This window comes from Sus scrofa, chromosome 13 (genome assembly GCF_000003025.6).
Source record: "Sus scrofa isolate TJ Tabasco breed Duroc chromosome 13, Sscrofa11.1, whole genome shotgun sequence".
NCBI lineage: Eukaryota > Metazoa > Chordata > Mammalia > Artiodactyla > Suidae > Sus > Sus scrofa.
Genome location: NC_010455.5, coordinates 1,435,697 through 1,457,967, shown reverse-complemented (window position 1 = coordinate 1,457,967; position 22,271 = coordinate 1,435,697). Strand labels below are relative to the sequence as shown.

The following is a 22,271-nucleotide window of genomic DNA, read 5'->3' as shown; positions in this document are numbered from 1 at the left end:
GATACTGCAGTTTCTGGCTTTCTGGCTTGGACAGTAGAGCTGTTGGGAGAATTGCCAAAGTTTAGCCGCATTAGTGGGACTCAGGTCAGTCTGAAATGTGAAGTTGTGTCCTTTTCCCACTGGACATGTTATATGAAAGTTTTAGCATAGAATGAGTTAAAGCCATGGCTGACTGACTATAAAGTAGTAGGAAAATAATTAAAAGCGTCATGATTTTTTTTGTTTGGTTGGTGGTTTTTGCCATTTCTTGGGCCGCTCCCATGGCATATGGAGGTTCCCAGGCCTAGGGGTCTAATTGGAGCTGTAGCTGCCAACCTACGCCAGAGCCACAGCAACGTGGGATCTGAGCCGCGTCTGCAACCTATACCACAGCTCACGGCAACGCCGGATCGTTAACTCACTGAGCAAGGGCAGGAATCGAACTCTCAACCTCATAGTTCCTAGTCGGATTCATTAACCACTGCGCCACGACGGGCACTCCTGAATGAAACAGCTTTGACAGAATATTTTTGAAAGTAATTTTAGAGTGAATTTTTAAGAATTTATTATAGGTGAGTAGAAAATAATGCTTTTGTTTTTTGTTTTCCATTTTACTCATCGTTCTTCCTTGGATCTTTCAAGCCTCAGATCCCACAAGATGTTCCAGCACAATCCATGTACTGGTGTTTTTGTTTTTTTGGACCATATTCCTTTAAGTTGAAATCATTTTTCCTCTGTTTCAGTTTGGAGAATCAGAATTTTTAACTGTTCCTCAAAGCCCAGTTTAAGAGCCAACTAGGATGGCCTTTCCAGATGGCTCTAAGGATTTGTCTGTGTGGGTGTGGAGGGGGTGCAGTTTTCTTGCAGATACTGTTAAGATAAAGGCACCCGTAGAGCTCCTTGATGGCTCAGCAGGTTAGGATTCAGCATTATCACTGCAGTGGCTTGGGACATTGCTGTGACTAGCTTTCGATCCCTGGCGCTGGGAACTTTGCATGCCATGGGCACAGCCAAAAAAAAGAATAAATGCACCCATAAGTTTGGGCATAAAAATCATAGGCTTTTTGTTGTTTGGAAACAGTAAAAATTTAAGTCCAAGCCACTTAAATTGAAAAATCTAGACAGAAATTTGCTATAATCTTTTTATCATTCAAAATAAGTTTAAGTGGTGAAGCTTGGGTAGGAAAAAATATTCGAGCCATTAGTTTTGATCCTTCTAAATTCTTTGATCTAGAACTGCCCATGTGCCTGTGTACGTGTGAGTGTGGTGACTCCTCCAGGTGGGCAGTACTTCCTGTGCTGATCACAGGACCCCCAGCCCTGCCATTCCATTGGCAAGGACCCCCATGTCTGCCTTGGTCCCATGACTCTTGGGCACAGCTGAACTGCCTTCATATATCAAACCAGGTCACCCCATAACCATTATTTCTTCAGCAATAATTGCATTGTTCGACTTAGATATTTTCCGAGCAGAAACCATAGCTCAAAAGTATTCATAGCACATGGTGCTGGAAATTGGGCACATTGTCCTGCTTGACCCTGGAGGTCCTTATTTTTTTTTTTTCCTGCTTTTGAATTCAAAACAAAATGTGCTTTTTAATACAAGGTTTTTTTTTTATATCAATTCACTCAACTGTATTAGAAGCAATTTTCTATTAAGGCCTTCCCTATGATAAATATACTGAAGTGCCAGTTGGGAAGTAAAATTTGGTGACATCTTACCAAAAATAAAATACTGTCATGTCTTGACCATTTGCTCTTTTTTCATCAAATCTGCATCTTCAAAGCATAGTATGAAACAGCTTGTTATGTGAGTCTTAAAAAATATTATCCTTGAGCAATATATAGCAGCCCCAACCAAACCGGTGATGGCAGAAAATGTATGCTTGATAGGAAACTCATGACAAACTTTATATTTAAGCATTATTAGATCAATTTTAGGGAGTTACAAATGAGTATTTTTTTTTGTTCCTTTCTCATATTCATCCATATAGTTGTATAGCAGGATTGTATTAAAATTTATAAGCGTCTTTCTACATGGAATAGGTCTAGATAGCCCATGAAATAGAGGTGTTACATGTTAGAGAAACCATTTAACACCTTCCTAACTCGCCCACATGGGGCTATTGATTTAGTTTTGGGGATGACAGACTATGGCCTGAAAGTTTTATTGGAACCCAGGTACATACATGCACTTACATGTTGTTTATTACTGTGATCCTGCCACAGATAAAGTGGTGTGTAGTTGTAGCAGAGACCACATGCACTATTAAACCTAAAATATTTCCTGGCCCTTTACAGAAAAAAGTTGCTTACTCATAGGGTATAGATATTTACAAAGAGCAGAACAGGCCTTGGCACCACATTCAGTTTACCAGAAACAAAGTGGCATCAGTTGCTCTTCCAGTCTTCCATCAGGATGGTCTCTCAGGGATGGATGCAGTTGATACCGGATTTGCCATCAGTGAGTCCTCTGCCTCTCCACCAAGGCTCCTATATGGGAAGTCAGAGACTCCATCTGTTCTCAGAACATCATCAACAAGGAGGACATGCCACGCCTGTCCCACCTTGTCACAAGGCTCTTTGTGCGTATAATGTGGGGGCTGTTCTGATCTGCTGTCCCATCTGAGTTTATGGTCCTTACCACACACGCACGCACACACCATTCGCCTGAGCCTCTGTTGCAGTGTCTGCTCCCCTCTGGTCCACCTGCCCCTCCCACCCCCTTGGATGTATGAGAGAAGTAGAGGCATCCCTCTCAACAGTTGCTTCCTCCAAACATAAAGTCAGAAACAGGCATCGTTTGAGCAGGCTGGGGTGTATTATCCAAAATATACTATCAGTCCAATCCTAGGGAAGAAGAAAGAACTGAACATTCTAAACCAAAATATTTGCACAGTATTTACATTTCTAAGACATAGTCATGACAATATTTCATAGTGAGTTCCTCTTAGGGTCTATCCTTGGCTGTCTGACTTATCAAAATAGCTTTACAGAATAGGTTGTAGTTATCATAACAGGGTCAGTTTCTTTAGTCTGTGTCTAAGAAAACATCTGGCATAAATCTGGAAGCTTAAAGGGCTACAGTACTTTGTGATTGAGAACTTGGATGTGTGGATGTCACCATTCCCAGATTTCAACACCAAAGGTCCCTTTCCCACCATTTTTACCTCTTGTTTTCCTTAGTTTTGAGGGAGCAAGACAAGGGAATGCCAGAAGCTTGCTCTCTTGACACCATCGTTCCTAGAGTCTTAAATTAGTACAAACATTTCTCTGATTATAATAGTACAACATACTCATTAGAGATACTTACAAATGGAGGAATGGAAGAGGAAAACATCTCATGATCTCAACGCCCAAGACTTTAATCTAGGCTTCAGACATATATCTAGCTGCCTTGCAGATGTTTTTCATCACCTAAGTGCCTAAAAGGTATATTTTTGAAAAAATTTATTTTACTGAAGTCTAGTTGATTTACAATGTTGTGTTAATTTCTGCTGTACAGCAAAGTGATTCATAATTTTTTCAGTCAAATGATTCAGTCCTATTAAACTATCAAAAATCCAGTACTGATATATTCTGATTAGTTTTGCTTCATTTTTGTTTTTTGTAAAAACATTAAGTATTCCCTGACCCTGATGACAGTGGGTTAAATTGTACATGGAACTCTCCAAGTGTCCCCTGAAGTGGTAACGGGAAAACTGTATACACACACATGCATATATCTATATAAATATTGGAAAATTTAGCTAGTTTAACCAAATATCTAAAGTGTCATAAGTACTAGTTAGGCATAAAAGTGATTGCATGTGCTTTGCGTCATGTTACGTGAAAATTTGATTCCTGCCCCTGAACACTTTTCCATGTATTACCTTGTTCATCTCTTTTCCCCATTTGAACAGGCTGGTACACTGCCTGGGGGCAGTGCAAGCCTTTGAAGTTTAAGATATTCTTCCTTGGCATGAGGTTCTCATCTTAGAATCTTGACAGCTGGATGGGCTTGAATTAGTATCATTCAGACCTGGAAAGAAATGCCAAAGTAGTATATTCTGTGTAGTTAAAAGCTGTTGCTGTAAGTGGAGATACATCTTTCCAAAATAAGTATTTCATTTCAAATTGGTACAAGTACAGAATCATTTCTAGCTACCTCAATTGAAATGCACCAGTGGACATTATGAGATAAAATACCAAGTACCCCGCATCCACTGCACTGAAAATACAAGGTCACTATGTCAGGTCAGATGCTATGAGAGTTTGTCTTTTCATGGAAGTTATTCCTCCTGGTCTTTTTTTTTTAATTACTCAATGAATTTTATTACACTTATAGTTGTACAATGATCATCATGACCTGATTTTATAGCATTCCCATCCCAAATCCCCAGTATTCTGGTCTTGGGAGTAGCTGCTTAGGTTTGTGGTGTGCCAGCCGTGCTAGAGAGTGGTGCCCAGTGAACTCTGGAAGTCTCACTGCTGGGGAGAACCATGTTTGGTCTCCTTGAGATTATGGGGAAGAGTCAGGGTATAATCCTTGCAATACCTGCTTATAATTTTCTGGCTCTAAGCATGTACCTGACTTTTTTGAAAAATCAAAATGGGTTTAAGGACACTATAGAGAATTCTTTGATAATAAGAAAACAGGGCAGGAGGGGCAAAGTGCTCACATAGGACTGGCTCCTTCTGGTCTTTTCTCACTGGGGTTCAGCTGGCTTGCTGTTTGGACTCTCCCAGCACTGGTCTGCTCTCCAGTGAGGCTGCAGCCTGGCAACTCTGCTGAAGCTGCTTTAATGTTCTCACGTTCTTGCTCTTCTCATCTTGGCCGTATTAATAGTGTTGACCCACTTTTCACTGCCAAATTCTGCTTTTAGCTCTGGCGGCCACTGGTGTCATGGTGCTTGATCTTTCTGCCCAGCATCCTCACTGCTCTCAGATCCCTTGCTTTGCCCTTGGTTTTAATGTGTGGATGTCATTTATTGAATATTTTTAGTGCCAGCAACTGTGCTAAGTAACTTAAAGGTATGTGTCATTCTACCCTCAGACAACAATTCAAACTATTCTAGTATCAGTTTTACAGATAAGGTAGCTGAGGCATAGTCATTTATTTTATGCATGAAGAAGGAAAAGATAATTACGAGTCCTTGCTAGCTATAAAGTCTTTATCTTCTAAATTGTAATTAGGTTGAATTTGAAGTCCAAATCCAAATACTGAAGTTAATTTGAATTCTTTTTTGTCATAATTTTTAAAGGCCTTTAAGAGTTTATATCTATGGGATATACATATTAAATTTTCCAAGTCTGGGTAGCTCAAAAAGGACTTGAAGACATAAAAAGTTTTAATCACAGCCAAACAACATGATACATTATAGTGTTTTTCTCTCCAACTTTATTCCTAAAATGTATTGATCTTAGCTGCCCAGAATTCCTTTTGTTACTTAAAGTGCTACTTGAAGACTTAACACTCACAAAGCCTCAGGTGAGATTTCATTAGCTAGAGTTGAGTCAGAAAGAGCGAGACCTAAAGATGTGAGAAACATAGGAGATGATTTTTTCTGAATAGGAATATGGGACATAGACACTGTTCTACACAGGGGCCACATCACCCCCTGTGTCTCATCTAGACCACATCCTTGTCTCTTAAAACCAAGTTCAAAAGCCAGGTCTGAGAATCCTCTGATTTAGCACCCTCGTGACTGCTGTCCCCTGATTGTAGCCTTAAGTCTGTACTTTGCACCTGACAGACTGGGTTCCTTCATAAATGTTCTTGTTATATGTCTTGTCTCCCCAAGGAGTTTACACAAGTACAACTTTTAGGGGTCAGGGACTATGCCATATTTCTTTGGAAAACCCCCTCAAGATATCTTGTGGGTGCTTGTCACCTTCTATTTAATGTATACTGGAGGAGATATAAACCAGGGTAGGCAACTGAATTCTCAAAGAGTCGGAATTAATGGACATTACTCCTTTACTGCAAGCCTGGGTAGTTTCAAGTGCAACTGCTAGAAAAAGGAACCTATTACTAAGGAAGGCACCTGCCTTGAAAAATTCCTTTTAATGAGAAAAAAAAGGTAAGTGATATAATACAGTTGAGTTCACATTCTGTAACTCTACACTTCAGTTTGGTGCCCCACAAACCAGTCACTTGCCACAGTGGAACTGGGAAGGAAATGGTTTTTCATGCAAGGTTGGTGGTTTTAAAAAGCAATGTTGGGAGTTCCCATTGGGGCTCAGTGGTAACGAACCTGACTACTATCCATGAGGATGGAGGTTTGATCCTGGCCCCACTCAGTGGGTTAAGGACCCAGTGCTGTCTTGAGCTGCAGTGTAGGTCACAGATGCAGCTCAGATGTGGCGTTGCTGTGGATGTGGTGTAGGCCAGCAGCTGCAGCTCCTATTCAACCCCTAGCCTGGGAACTTACGTATGGTGCAGGTGCAGCCTTAAAAAGACCAAAAAAAAAGTATTGGTAATGAGCCAGGAAATGGTACATGCCTATTGGTTGAATCCAGATTGGCCCCATCCCCAGGAATCAGGGAGAGAATTTTGACATTACAAAGATCTTATGTATTTAGAGTAGTCACTAGATTCATTATTTGCTGGAGAAATACATATCTTCTCAAAAATTGATGGCATTTGACTGCTCTTTTCTTGGTCCTTCTGGAATAACTATCTCTTTCAGAGACAAAAAACAACCATGCACTCAGAAATTTCCTTACTTCTGAAATTTAACAGAAATTTCCTTATTTCAAAAACTCTTATTTGAAACAGAAGCCAGTCTTGAGGATTTGAAACTTCAGAAGCCTATGAGATTTTGGTTTTGCCTTTTGTAAACAGCTAAAGTCAGTCGACCCTTGGGAGGTTTGTGTGTAATGCTGGCTGATGCTGGGCTTGGCTCCTTTAGAGTCTGGTACTTCTAGGAAAGTGGAGAGAACTGTTTTCCAGATGTTCATGCTGAATGTAGGCCTGCTCAAATAATTGCTTCAAACCACTTAGCTGCTGATGGAATATACCAGCGAGAGAAAAGAAAGGAGGAACACAACTGGTAGAGGTAAAAATGAAGGTCAGGCTATACTTTCAGCTCTTCCGATCTTGCCCAAACTTATTCATTCCACTTTTTTATTTTCAAGTTCTTTATTTGGAACTGGCTGTGCCTTCACAATTCTGTAGGTATTTGTAATTTTAGCAGCCTCTAATGTGCTCTAGAGCAGTGCCTCTCAGTCTTGACTACAGTCCAGAGTAAGAAATACACTTTATACAACCATCTAATCTATGATATGCATAGCTGATATATTCCATTTTAGAATGCTGGTTATTACCTGTCAAATTAATTGCACATCCTATTAAAGGGTCAATACTATCAGTTTTTCTAATGAAACATGGCCTAGCTTCTGATAATGCTGCATCTCTACCATTTTAATTTCTTGTTCTAGGTTGAACAGCTCAGGATGCTGTTTCTTCTTTTGTCGGGACAATTAGTTTTTAAACCTGGAACCCATCTAAAGTGGCCATCAGTCCTCCCACAGTCTTCTCAACCGTGTACTTAGAGGTCTCTTGTCTTCTGTCTGGCAAGTTCACGTTTATTTTCCAGGGCCCAGACCTTTCATAATAAAGGATAAAGAAGAGACAGGTATAAAGAAATTGTTTTAGTTCTCTTGTGGCACATGCACAGTGGGTTAAGGATCCTGGGTTGACACTGCAGCAGCTTGAGTCACTGCTATGATCCCTGGCCCAGGAATTCCACATGCCATGAAGGCAGCCAAAAAAAAGAAAAGAAATTGTTTAATATGATGACAATCCAGCTTCAGCTTATAGGAAGTAACTGACAACTGACATGGGATTTCTTTCTTTTTGAAACATGGATGGTTTGGCTGAATTGCTTCAATTTGAAGGTTAGAGGCTATCTTATTAATTCACTGAGGTGGAACACAGAAGTACAAACATTTTCAAATGTGTTTAAGAAGTACAGACATTTACTTAAATCAGGTGGTATTTATTAAAGCAGAATACAAAATACTTGGGAATTCAAAGTATTGCAGTGTTTATCCCCAACTGATTAATTCTCAAGAAAAAATCATTTCAAGGGAGGTAGCACATTTTCAGTAAGAATGAATGAAGATTACTGGCTGCAGACCGAGTTTACCGAGCTCTAAGCCGTCCGTGTGCTCCTCCAAGGCCCCACCATCAACGGCCCAAACCGATTGCTTCTCTCATGCCAACCCCTAGCATCCAAGGCAGTCCCCACTCTGTTCTTTGACAAGCTGTTGCCTTGTTTCTTTTGTCTTTTTTTTTTTGACGTTGATTTGCCCTGTGGTAAGAATAGTTCAGCAGGGGCATATGACCTCATGGCGTTGAACAGTTGTTCATAGAGTTGCTGGGCCTCAGGACAGGCACTCAGGAGACTCTCCACTGAGGCTGCCGTCAGCAGTTGTCGGCACAGCCCGTGTACCAGGCGCCCACTGTACAGTCTGCTCAGGGGAGAGAAGAGGAAGTCATTATGGCACGGGGCCCTGCACGGGGACAGCTGTCACCAATGTGGTTTCAACACCTGCATCAAACACTGAGCGATGCTTCTATAGTCACTATTAATTAAGAATAATCTGTTTCTTCAAGGAAGGAACTGAATTGTTACAAAGATTACATCTTGACTGGTGATTTCTAGAACTTTTTATCAACAAATTAACTGATGAATGCTTGCTGGCTCTGCAACTAGCCCAAAGCTGAGCAGATCTCTTAACATGTCAACAAAAGGAAATGCATTAAAAATGCCTCTAATGAGTTAACCATTGTGGCTCAGTGGCTAAGAATCTGACTAGTACTTATGAGGATTCGAGTTTGATCCCTGGCCTTGCTCAGTGGGTTAAAGGATCTGGTGTTGGTGCAAGCTGCAGTGTAGATCGCAGATGTGGCTCAGATCTGGCGTGGCTGTGGCTGTGGAGTAGGCTGGTGGCTATGGCTCCAATTCAGCCCCTAGCCTAGGAACCTCCATATGTCATGGGTGTGGCCCTAAAAAAATCAGGAAAAAAAAAAAAAAAGCCTCTAATAACACAAACAGCCAGTCTGTTAAAATAAGAGAAAATTTAATCATTTGCAAAGTTATCATCTACCTGGATTAAAAACCTACTTCGCAAATATAAGCTGGGATTAATTGGAAGCCATAGATTTAATATAAAATTTACTGCCAGGGTTGACTGACCGGTAGCGTAAAATCATTTAAAAAGCCATGGTAATGCTGAAGTTCAGAAGTGGTCCTCCTACTGAAATCATTATTAAGGGAATTGTGTGATCTTCTTTTAAAAAGGGACCTGTGGACACTAGAGAGGACCCAGTCAAGGATGACCTAAATTGTTAGAGGAAAGGAATAAAGAATCCATAGGTTATAGGCCAATTACTCTTATTTGGTTGAGAGTCCTATGCTATTTACTGCTAGGAAGCTTTCAACATAAAACATTTCAAATAACATCACATATTATATGCCTTAATTTACTCTATAAATACTGGGATGCAAGGCACTGGGGCTATTACGGTAAACAAGATAGACAAGTCCCAGGCCCCCTAGAGCTTACATTCAAGGCGAGAGAGGCAGAGCACCTATGTCATCTGAAATTCGTTTTCCAACTATCCCCATTTTATCTTCCTCCCTCCCTCAAATGGATAACCACAGAACGTCCAATCCATGATCCTACCACCCTTTTTACTTGCCCACGCCCTATCTTTCCTCGTTCCCTGGTAACACGCCATAGTCAAACCTTATAATTGCTTACTCGCATATAAGTTCTCTCCTCCATTCCAGCCTGGCAAAACAAAGGCCCCAGATAAAAATAATCCACATAAGCATCTAATAGTCATCTCACCAGAATAAAAACTCTGTGACAGCACAATTTTTTTTTTGTCTTTTTAGGGCCTCACCTTCAACACGTGGAGGTTCCCAGGCTAGGGGCTGAATCGGATCTGTATCTGCTGGCCTACGCCACAGCCATGTGGGATCTGAGCCCTGTCTGTGACTTATACCACAGTTCTCGGCAACGCTGGATCCTTAACCCACTGAGACAGGCCAGAGAATGAACCTGCATCCTCATGGATACTAGTCAGATTCATTTCTGCAGAGCCACTACGGGAACTCCCAGCACAGATTTTTTAAATGCTTTGTTCACTATACCCTAGCACAGAAAAAGCATTTATAGAGTGTTTGAATGTGTGAGTGAACAATATGCCAAGTGGTAAGAAATTAGTTACAAAAACACAGAAGAGTAATAGGACTACAGTGACTGGAAGCAGAGAGTAATATTTCAGCAGAACCATCAGAAAGGCCTTTATAACGTATTTGTACAAAGAATCATAGAAATGAGGGAAAGGGTTATATCCTACCAACAACTGCCTCTTCTTTAACTTTTATTTTAAGGATTTTTTTTTTTTTTTTTTTTGTCTTTTTGCCTTTTCTAGGGCTGCTCCCATGGCATATGAAGGTTCCCAAGCAAGGGGTCTAATTGGAGCTGTAGCCGCCGGCCTTCGCCAGAGCCACAGCAACGCGGGATCTGAGCCACGTCTGCAACCTACACCACAGCTCATGGCGACGCCAGATCCTTAACCCACTGAGCAAGGCCAGGGATTGAACCCGCAACCTCATGGTTCCTAGTAGGATTCGTTAACCACTGAGCCATGACGGGAACTCTGGATGATTTTTTTTTTTTTAATTTAGAAAATTTAAAAATCATGTAATCATTCTTTGGAAATAGAGAAATAATTTACTATTTTTAAAATTTAATATTACATCTCTTTAGCTATAACAGGATCCAAGTCCAGTCATACTAAGATTGATTAAAAAAAGAATTCTTTGCTTTAAATGTAAATAGAAGTATTGACTTCTGTATATTGTCCCCCGAACTGGTTTCCCCAGCTGCTCACCGAGGTAGGTCTGGCTCTGGGAGAGGTGAGGACAGCAGCTGGTTGAGATACAGCCCCATCTGAAGGCAGCTCTGCCACTGACAGAAGACGTGCGCTGCATCCAAGTCCAGCCCCTGGCCTGGAGGCTGTGCCTTCACTCGTTGCAGCTCTTCGTACAGCATCTTAGCGCCACCCCCACGCAGAGCTTCCTCCTCTAGATAAAGACACAACCCAAGGGCAGTATTTCCCAAAACACTGTATCATTTTGTAATTTTCAACATATAGAATACCTCAAATTCCATAAAGAAAAAATATCGGTTTAACGAAAATGCTTTTCTCTTCCGGCTCCTTACTATTTTAATGTTAATGTAAAAGCCTTTCAACATGTAAACTGAAAGATATATGCTGAGATGCCTTTTTTTTCTTTCTTTTTTTTTTTTCTTTGCTTTTTAGGACCACACTCATGGCATATGGAGGTTCCCAGGCTAGGGGTCGAATCAGAGCTACGGTTGCTGGCCTACACCACAGCCACAGCAATGCCAGACCCAAGCTGCTTCTGCAGTCTATACCACAGCTCATGGCAATGTTGGATCCCTGACCCACTGAGCGAGGGATCGAACCTGCATCCTCATGGATACTAGTTGTATTCGTTTCCACTGAGCTGCAATGGAAACTCCCTAAGATGCCTTTTATAATGACCACCTAATTTTACTCAACCCCAAATGATTTATCTTTCTCCTTAAAATACTGTCTCTTCCTCTGATCTACTATCTGACCTTACACACATCTGCACTTGAACTCTCAAAACCCTAAATCCTGTCTCTATGAAAGGTACAGATTACTATTAAAGATGATGTTCTCTTTTGCTAAGTTTCCTTAAAGAAATAGCTGTGTGTTCAGAGCAAGCTTTAACCTCTGTCTTGTGGGAGGAAAACAAGAGTGTGACTCATAGAGAACGGGGCAAATCATCCACTTGGTTGGTAGTGGAGGACAAGCAGCAAGCGCCCCAGGACACCTGCCTGTGCTTGGCTCCAAGCGCAGCATGCCTTCTGTACCAACTTGAAAGGAAGGAAAAGGAGGCCCACCTTTCACCAGTTAGCGAGCAGCAAGGCACTGAGCCTGCCTGGGTGTGGGGTCCACATTCCTAAAAGAAAAGAAACAGACCCTTGACATGCCCTTCTGCTGGACTCAGTTAAAAACTTAATAGGCTTGTGCTCTGAGAATCGTCTTAAACTATTTATATTCAATGAGAGGGGATACCCTCAACTTGTGTACTAACCAGTCGTGGGCTGGAACTTACTTGTTTGGTCCCTTCTAACAGCTACTGTCTCACTTGGGGTGTCTTGGAGTTTGTGCTGGCTTATCCTTTTATAAATTTATTTAAAAAAATAAATGCCAGAATAGTGCTGTCCAGTGGAACTTTCTGCAGTGATGGGAATGTCCTACATCTGTGCTGTCCAGTTTAGTGGCCTCTGACCACCTGTGGCTACTGAGCACAGGAAGCGTGGCTGGCATTGAGAAGACGACATTTTTTTTTCTTTTTATGGCCACATCCACAGCATACAGAAGTTCCCAGGCTAGGGGTCAATTGGAGCTGCAGCTACAGGTCAGTGTCACAACCACAGCAATGGCAGATCTGAGCCACGTCTGCAGCTTGCAACAATGCTGAATTCCTGACCCACTGGGTGAGGCCAGGGATTGAACCTGCATCCTCACAGACACATGTCAGGTTCTTAACCCCGAGTCACAATGGGAACTCCCAAGATGAATTTTTAATTTAAATATCCACATGGGGGCAGCAGCTCTCATGTTGATAGTACTGATCTAGACCGTGACAGCTATTACACAGCCATCATTTTGTAAAGGGAGTGATCCCATTGGAGAACTGAGGTGCTCCAATGCATCAACATTTATTTTGCCTGATGCTTATCTATTTATTTATTTTCGGCTGGGCCCATGGCATGTGGAAGTTCCTGGGCCAGGAATCAAATCCACACCATAGCAATGACCACTGCAGTGGTGCTGGATCAGATCCTTAACCCATTGTGCCACAAGAGAACTCCTATTACATTGAAGATTAAATTGCCTCAAAGCGTCTTTTGTTAAGAGAAAGAGAAGTTATTATTTCTATTGTCACAACTTACATACTAATTGGAACTTACAGTGGAGAAAAAAGTTAAAAAAAACAGCACAAGCATGAACGTTTACTGCAGTTGTAGGTGTTCAGAAGTTTCATCTAGGGGCAGTTTTATGTAAGTTTCCAGTGGAGATGTTGCTGCTGCATTGAAATGAACGGCACAGTCACACTTTAGTAACTGAGCATCAGGTGCCACAGGGTGGGTGGCTGTGTCCAGGGAGTTGAGCCCTCCGTCACTGGCCTGCCACACAAGTGCTCAGAGAGATTTACTGAGGAGTGAGTGATGTCTTGGTGCCCACACTTCTAATTTCTGATATAAATGATGGGAGTAAATAATCTGAGAATTTTTTTGTTGTTGTTTAAACTTTGGATTATACGCAAGTAACATGTAAGAACATATTCCTGGAACTCCCATATACCTACCAGGGCTGTTGATCGTGGTGTGCAAGGGCCCCAGCAGCATCCCCAGCAGTAAGGCTTGCAGATGTTGCAGCTTGGCCTTGACCTCTGAGTGCTGCACCCAGTAGCAGCTGACAGCGATGGGCAGCTTCAGCGCAGGAGGGATTGGGTCCAGTATGGCCTGTTTCACCTTCAGTGTTTCTAACAAGAGCATCTGCCGTCTAGCCAAAGAGAGCTGCAAATATAAACCAGACATCCTGCAAGTTACTTTGGGGAATATCCTTTCTTTTCTAGTGTGAAGAGACTTCCATGCAAATGAAGCTGCTGTCTCAGTTTCTTATCTTCCTGTGGAAACAAATCAGCCACACTCAGAGCATTTAGAACCTCGATAAGGTGCCTAACAAATACAGTGACTGAATGGATATGCTATCTCTCCCACTGCACACTCCGTGCTCACGTCAGTCCGTCTCTATGTGAGCTGCTGGGCATCTCTGGTGTGCCTGTCACCTGGGAAGCTTGTTGAAAGAATCCTCAGGCCCCAGCCCCTTGATTCAGTAATTTGAAAGGGAGCCCAGGAATCTGCTTTAAGAAACAAAGATCCTGGGGTTCCCTGGTGGCTCAGCAGGTTAGGAATTTGGCGTCACTGCTGTGGCAAGAGTTCGATTCCTGGTGTGGGAACTTCTGCATACCATGAGCAAAAAAAAAAAAAAAAGGAAAGCTCTATCCTCAACCCTCCCCTTACCTGCCAGCAAGCAGGCAGAGCCCCCTCCTCCCGATCCTGTCCAGAAGGGAGACCGAGCTCACAGGCACCCTGGGCAGCGTGCCACGGGGCCCTCTGTTTATCTGGGTCCTGTCCATGTTCCCACCCAGGTGAATGTTTTCATGTCTGTTTTTCCCCACACAGGGACTGTCCCAGGATGGCTGCTTCTAGAAGAGGGGTAGATTCAAGGAACAGGAGTATGTCAGGACTGCCCACATCGTGCTTTTAACAACACACAGCACCAACTTTCACACCAGGCTTCAAACAGAAGGATGTAAACAGCTATGAGGGCTTCAGTTTCTGGTTGAAATAATTTTACCTTAATGAATCTTAAGGATTTAAGAACCATGAGGGACCTTACAGGTCATGTATTTTTATAGGATAAGAAAATTAGGACTATTAAAAGGGCACCTGAGTGGGGCTTTATAATCAAACTTTAAGAGGGAGAAAAAAAATTACTAGTATTACTAGTGTCTATACACAGTCAATAAAGATTTCTTTCTTAACTTTCTGGAAGGATGAGGCAGTCTGGCACATTTCTCGGCACCTAACACCTCGTTGGTAAATAAGTGTGTTGACAGCTGAAAACAGAGATGGTGACTTGAAGTAAAACACATCATAACTGACAAAACAGTTTCACTGTCAATGTACAACAACTTTAATACAATGATTTACAGGTACCTGTTTTAATGATTTACTATGTCAATCACCCATCTGGGAAGTGGCATGAACTTCTTACCAAAATCTCCTGAACTGGTAGAAAGACATACCAAGTAAAGCTAAGAAAATACATAAGTTTTTTCCTGACATATAATGCTTAAATTATTGAATTCTCTTAGACAAGTTACAACTTCTACGAACCATGCAGAGTCTGGGCTTTGACTTCAGAGAGGTTCTGCACTCACTCCGCAGCCTTGAGCAAGTTTCTGAGCTTTTCTACAGTCTGATCATCTGTAAAATGGGCACTAGAATGAGTTACACACGATGTTTCATGGAACCCACTCATCCTTATCCCCTTCCCAAAAGGGAACCACTCTGCTCACAGCCCTTAATTCTGGTTACGTTTCATCCCATGTGACAAGTCTGCAGAAGAAGCTGCCAGAGAGGCCCAGGTGCCCGGAGGGCAGCTGGTCTTGGCACTGCTTTCCTCCCCTACTTCCATCTCTCCTTACTGTTGACCACTCACTGGTTGTCCTGAGTGGTGCTCTGTCCATCACAAGGAGTACAACCAAAATGGAAACTCTATTCTATGTGGCTATCATGGGAAGTAAATGAGAGATTGTATAAAGTTTCCATTACAAGAGCAGGCACAGAGCAGATCAAAGTATTACTTCCACATCGCATTAAGAAAACAAAACGAACATACACTATCACAAAGTGTCTATACCTGTATTTTCTCCTCATTATAATCATATTTACATCTGATACTGTTCATAAGTACCACAGACGAATCAGAGCTAACACTGAGTTAAATACAGAATTGAATGTACCAAGGGAAAGCCAAATGACACCACCCACCACACAGACATGGAACTAAAATTCACCCCCCTTGCAATACAGGTACATGGTGAGAACATCTGTCATCTCCACTAAGCCAGGAGAATAATGGGCAGCCATACTCATTGACCAGCTGGATTTTCACGTGGGTGAAAAGTGTCCTGACCCCTGCGTCACACCACACAAACACACACATCAATTCTAGAGAACTGTACATCTATATGTGAGAAGCAAAAATCATTTCTCAAGTAGGTCACAAAAGTGAGAACCACAAATAGTAAAATTTTAAATTGGACTGTATTAAGAACTGCTGTTCATCAAAAGCGAGTGCAAAGACAACCAAGTGAGGGATGCTATTCACAACGCATGTTATCTGGCAAAGGACCCGATTATGGAAATAAAGCAAAAAATGGAAAAATGGGCCAAAGACTCTGAAATTTAACAAAATACGCAAATGGCCAATGAACACATGAAAAGATGCTCAAATAAGTCATCAGAGAAACACAAATGAACAGCCAACAAACTGGCTAAAATGATGGCATCACAGAATGTCAGAATAGCTACAATTTTTAAAAGACACTGAGTACGGGCAAGGGTAAAGAGTAAGAGGAACTCTCATAGGGTACTGGCAGGAATGTTTATTGGCAAAACCACTTGGCAAGCACATCTGGCAATACGGCTTCTAAGCTGAACATATGCGTGTCCTAGGTCCCAGCAACTCCACGCCTAGGTCCATGTGCAATGGAGCAGGACCATATTTTCACTAAGTGCTGTGCACAAAGATGTTCACAGCACTTCCTGTAACAGCCCAGGTTGCAAACTGCCCAAATGCCCGTCAGCTATGAAGTGGAAAAATCAACTGTAGTCTCTTCTTACAATGTAATAATAAAGTATATATACTATAATAATAATAATGATCTACAACTGTGTCCACTGATACGGAAGAATCTCAGGGACAGCATATTAAATGAAAAGAAGCTAGATGATCTATAAAGTATAAAAACAAAGTTTTCAATATCATTAGTGATGAGGTCAGCGATTATAAGCAGTGAGGGAGGGGCAACTGGAATTGCACTGAGCAAAGCTGGGCTCTGGAGCATGAGCCTTCATCTGGTGCTCTTTCCATGGATCCATGGGGGTGGTGAGAGCTCCTCAAGGTATGAGTTGTCTGCACTTGCTGTGTGCACACACTCAGGGAACGGTGAAGGGCAGAGGCAACTTTGGGGCTGATGGCTGTGTTATCTTAATTGCAGGATGGAATCATAGACTCAAATACACATCTAACCTCATACACTTAAAATGTGGTCACTTTGTACATAAATGATTTCTCAAAGTCATAAAAAAGTGAAAAAAAAAAAAAACCCTCCCACACAACATCCTGAGTGTTGTGAGTCAAAGTGTAATTTCAACAAAACATTCTTTGGGATGTTGGTTGCAGTGGGAAGATGGAAGGAATGAGAACTGCCCACTGAACTGAGAGGGCATCTTGAGACTGAAAAATGAGGCAGGGCGCTCCATATCAACAGTGGATTGGTTTATCACCAGGTACCTTACAGGCTGGGATGTGTCTGAAGAACAGTGACACAGACGCATCTATAGCTGCATCGCGTTTGGCCAAAGGGCTGTTGGGACAATTGTATATCTAACCTAAGGATGGGCAGGTGCTGGGAAACAGATGCTTGGAAACAGGATGGGCGTTCCCCAGTCAAGATTCACTAAAAGGTCCATGGTCTGGTGGGCACCGGGAATACATCAGCGGAGGTTTTCATTGTTTGGGGACTAAAAGAGCATGAGGCCACCTGGTCCTAATGACTATGCAACAGTACTAACTGGAAAGGCTTTGATGCCAGAGAGGGACTGGCCAGAGTACAGTCCCTGCTGGGCTCAGTGGAAGGACAAGAGAAGCTAGATGGGCCCAGGATGGCGTCAGATATTGCTAATTTCAATTTTTTGGTATGGGTAAAATCCCTTCTGTTTGGAATTTCTCCTATGCTCAACTTTCCAGTCTGTAACCCTGGAAACATGATAAGGTTAGTCAGCTGTTTCATTTGGCATATAAAAAGGACTCTTGCAAAACTGCCTCTAGACTTAAAACTAGCAACGAACTGTGCACACCAGATGGGGACACATTGTCATGGGGCTTCCCTGAGTGTAGGCACGCCCCTTGCAGGGCTCTCAGAAGCGATGTCTGTGGAATTATTACAAGATTTGATCCTGTAGGGAAGGAGGCCACTGGACTGTTTCCTTCTTTAATTGAGATATAATTTCCATGTCCTTTTAAAGTGGTTTTAGTTTATTTATAAGCTTATGCAACTACCACAAATTCCAGAACACGTCATCACCTCAGGAAGAAACCCTGCTTCTCTCAGCAGTCATTCTCCATTGCCAAGGGGACTCCTGGACCCAAGGGTTATGACTCTTATTCCTCCTGCCAGAGCTGTCACAACAGGGAGAGTAAAAAGCCAGTTCCTGGTCAACTGTGTATGCTTCTGGGGTTGGACAATTCTGTTTGGGGGCTGTCCTGCCCACTGTAAAATGTTTGGTAACATATTTGGCTTCTCCTGACTAGATGCCAGTTGCAACCAACTCCTTCCCAAATTTCAAAGGTACTTCAAAATCAAAAGTGTCTCCAGACACTGCCAAGCACCAGCCCCCCCAGGGGGCAAAATCACTGCCACGGAGAGTCAATGGCATAGACTTTGGGAAGCCTCCCAGTCTGGATTCAAGCCTGCAGGGATGCTGTGATGCGGCCCTACATTGAGTCAGATCCCAAATCCCCAATGCACATCGCAATTGAGTCTGTGAGATAATCTGCATTTAACTTGGGAATTTAATTATGTGCACATAAGCAGCTTCAGATCTATTTGTAATTTTTAAATATTTATGTAATGTTATTAAAATTACATCCCACTAAACACAGGGATCCATGAATTTTTTTTTTTTAACCTTGAAAAGGAGATTGGTCTGTTACTCAGGCTTGAGGATCACTGAATTAGGTTAAGAGTCATGTTCTCAGAACCAAACTAAGCAAATCACCATGGTACCATAAACCTCAAGCCTAAGAAAAAGGTCCTCATAAATACAAATGAAAAATTAGGCCTGAGCATCAGTATTAATCTTGCTAATTGAAATCTGATACGGTTTGAGATGTTAGCTATGCCTCTGACTAAGGCCTAAAGGTGAGGTTTGTTTTTTTTCCCCTGAAGGTAAGAATTTTTCCCTCTTCCTTTTCAGCCACTAACCCCATTCTATTGATAACTAGTTATCAACAGAGTAATAACTGCAGAGATAATACAGACTCCTGAAGTACAATGGAAATGGCAGATTTGGAGTTAAGAGATCCAGTTTTGAGTCCTGGCACGGATATGTAACTCCCCAGCTGAGGAGAGGAATTACATAGTCACCTACTTTGAGTCTTAGTTTTTCTCAGCTGTGAGATAGGCACAATATAGCACCAACCTCAGTCTGTTCTATTAAGAGAGATGATAGAGGGAGTTCCCGTTGTGGTGGAGTGGAAACGAATCCGACTAGGAACCATGATGTTTCAGGTTCGATCCCCGGCCTTGCTCAGTAGGTTAAGGATCCAGCGTTGCTGTGAGCTGTGGTGTAGGTCGCAGATGCGGCTCAGATCTGGTGTTGCGTGGCTCTGGCATAGGCCGGCAGCAACAGCTCCGATTAGACCCCTAGCCTGAGAACCTCCATATGCCGAGGGTGCGGCCCTAAAAAGGACAAAAGACAAAAAAAAAAAAAAGAGAGAGAGAGAGATGATATACATGAAAGCACTCTGTAACCTGCAAAATGCTTTATGGAAATGGTGTCAGAATGACAAACACTCACCTCTGTCAATCTGCTTAAGTCAGAATAATCCTTGGGCAGTTCTGCTGCATCAACCACTGATGTTTTGATATTTTTATTAATCCTTTCCACTTCACTGAAAGCTCGAGGCTGAAGGGGCTGTCTGTTCCAGGCCATGTCTCCTGAAGGTGGAGAAACATTGGCAAGGAGCCCATAGATGACTTGCCGGATGGGCAGAGAGACTCTGTGGGCATTTATTCGTTGCATGTTTTCCACCTGTGTGTGCAGAATAGTCCGTCTCAGCACCAGAGCATCACTGACGAAAGGGGACAGTTGGCCTCTGGCCAAGGCCACAAGGACCCACGGCGGAAAACCCCGATTCAGGGTGTCTGGGCAGGAGTAAGTCCCCTGTTGGAAGAAGTCCTGCAGCCTCACCTGGGACTGCAGGTACTCCTCCATGGAGCAGCAGAGAAGCTCCTCCACACTTGCTCGGCTCTTTTTGGGGAGATGTTTTAGAACATTATCGAGTGCTTCCGTTGGGTCAGCAAAGCAAGACAACCAATTGAGAAGTCCCAGCACCCTGTGGTGTCTCCTCCCCTTGGAACTGGGAGCCCCAAGAGGAGGACGGACTTGACTTAAGAATGTCTCCACGATGGGCAGATTAATGTGGTCATTTCCACACAGCACTGCAAAAAGAGGCAAGAGAGCTTTGTTCATGTGGCCAAAGTGACGGCAGAGCGCGTCAAGGGAGAAGCACTTGGCAGGGATGTAGTGGTCTCGTGTACCCTTGACAGTGTTTACGTTTCTCCACTGAAAGCTGTTCAATGGGCAAAACCCGCTTTTCAGGTCAAAAATGCAAAAGTCACTATCGGAAGATAGCACTGGGCAATTCCAATGATTGGCAAGTGTCATAATGTCTCGATCTGCTTCTGAAAAGCACTGGACAAAACATACCTGTAACTTGATCAGAACCTGTATGAAGACTTCTCGGATGAGCAAAGGACACACACACCCACCCCCACCAACAGAAAGGGAATGGGCCATCTGGATCTTCTCCCTGGCTCGGTCCTTTAAAGTTTTAAGCTTTTTATCGGAGATGTCACATCCTCCATCTAATACAACATATGGGCAGATTTTACAAACAAAGAGTGCTTCAAAAAATTTTTGTACAACATCTGCAAAGGAATCATAGTCCCCTCCATACCGGAGCTCCAAGTTAGAATTGAAGCAAAGCCGGTGGAAGAGAGCATAGCCGTCAATGATTATTTTTGTGTCTCGTAACTTCAAGTCAGTGAAGAATTCATTGCTATGATCTTCCACAAAACTCATTAGTCCTCGGATACCCATGGCGATTGTCTGAAGAACTGCCTGTTTAAAAGGAGAGAACACACTCTGAATCCATATTGGTTATGGGAGACCAAGTCACTGTTTCCAGCACCATCAAATCAACAGCAAATGTTAGGAAGAGTTTTTTTTTTGTTTGTTTTGTTTTGTTTTTAGGGCCACACCCGTGGCATATGGAGGTTCCCAGCCTAGGGGTCCATTTGGAGCTGTAGCTGCTGGCCTACACCACAGCTCACAGCAACACTGGATCCTTAACCCACTGAGCAAGGCCAGGGATTGAACCTGTAACCTCATGGTTCCTAGTCAGGCTCATTTCTGCTGCGCCATGACAGGAACTCCAGGAAGAGCTTTTTAAGTAGAACACATTAGTTGTCACTATCTTAGTTCTTACCTAGATTCTCAGACAATACTAGCTAGCTGAGTGCTTTTTCGTTCCCACTTTCCCTGTATGTTGCTACGAGGCACAAACTCAGTGGGTTCATGGAGTCTGATCTTTGGACAGGGATGGATGTATACAACCTCTGCAGACCGCGATATTGAGACAATCACCATCCAACAACACAGGGGTCAAGTTCTGTAGGGTCAAAGTAAAAAGTCCCAAGTTATAAAAATGACATCCTCAATATCATAATTTAACCAGAAAGCACTGGGCTTCAGTTAACTAAAGTGTATAGGGACAATGATATGAATCCGGTTTTTCTATTTTGATAATCAGAGTCTGGGAATTGCTTTCAAGCCTTGGCTTGCGGGCCTGTCCTAATTAGCCCAGTTCTGAGTAAGGAAAACTACTGCTTCAAGCCTCCAGGAACTTAACCACGGGCGCTTCTCATCTGTGTTTGCATATGAGGCCAGTTACTGACACTATCCTTCCCCACTAGGCTAACTTAAGTCATAGGATCAGTATGACTAGTTTCTCCTTTGGTCTCAGGCGCCAGTATGGCTCAGCAGGGCATTGTTACCGATCCTATCTTTACTTAAAATCGTAAGATTTTGTCAAACATGTAATTTTTTTTGCATTAGTTTTGATTTTTAAAGATACTGAATTAGAATTTATTTATCTTGATTGCAGAGTTTTGGGGCTTCCCCTCACATTTAGTGCCCGACTCACTTCACCCCAGTCTCGGCCCTCTCTCTGTATAGTACCTATCTCTCTGCAAATCTGTTTTCTAAAGCAAACGGGGGCAGAGACCGGCGACGCACAAGTGGACCCAGCACAGGAGCCCAACCCCAAGAGCGGAACCGGAAGTCTTCGCGCATGATGTCAAGGGGGAGCTCCCGAGAACCCGGTTCCCAGAAGCCAGAGGCGCCTACCGCGCGGTGGGCTGAGGAGCTTCTAGGCCTGGCGCAAGACCGCTCGAGAAGGCTGGGAAGCACGGAGGCCGTCAGGTTAGGGAAGTGGGACCTGCTCCGCCGGCCCCCTTTTCCCCGCCCACCCGTGTCGGCGCCCACTTCCGCCTCGGTGACTCACTCAGGGCCGCCTCCCCGAC

At 43.0% G+C, this 22,271-nt stretch overlaps 1 protein-coding gene across 6 annotated transcripts; it reads right to left on the bottom strand.

The window, feature by feature from the left end:
* On the bottom strand, nt 235-22,254 carry ASTE1 (asteroid homolog 1 (Drosophila)). 6 transcript variants are annotated; one of them, XM_005657060.3, is made up of 7 exons: nt 22,096-22,233; nt 21,176-21,358; nt 19,876-20,808; nt 19,483-19,716; nt 13,413-13,623; nt 10,874-11,066; nt 7,949-8,436 (listed from the first exon to the last, which is right to left on the bottom strand). In XM_005657060.3, the coding sequence occupies exons 3-7, from the start codon at nt 20,785-20,787 to the stop codon at nt 8,118-8,120; spliced, it is 1,869 nt and encodes a 622-aa protein (XP_005657117.2). In that variant the 5' UTR covers nt 20,788-20,808; nt 21,176-21,358; nt 22,096-22,233; the 3' UTR covers nt 7,949-8,117. The 6 variants fall into 6 exon arrangements, with proteins under 6 accessions (XP_013845530.2, XP_020926984.1, XP_005657117.2 ...); XM_013990076.2 differs by lacking the exon at nt 7,949-8,436 and adding an exon at nt 235-4,000 and having other exon boundaries at nt 19,483-20,808; nt 22,096-22,234; XM_021071324.1 differs by lacking the exon at nt 21,176-21,358 and having other exon boundaries at nt 22,096-22,236.

Coding starts and splice junctions, on each gene's coding strand:
- ASTE1 (XM_001925695.7), bottom strand. CDS start 20,787: ATGGGTATCCGAGGACTAATGAGTTTTGTGGAAGATCATAGCAATGAA. Junction 11,067..13,412: donor CACCACGATCAACAGCCCTG/GTAGGTATATGG, acceptor GTCTTTATCTAG/AGGAGGAAGCTCTGCGTGGG. Junction 8,437..10,873: donor CCAGAGCCAGACCTACCTCG/GTGAGCAGCTGG, acceptor TCCCCTGAGCAG/ACTGTACAGTGGGCGCCTGG.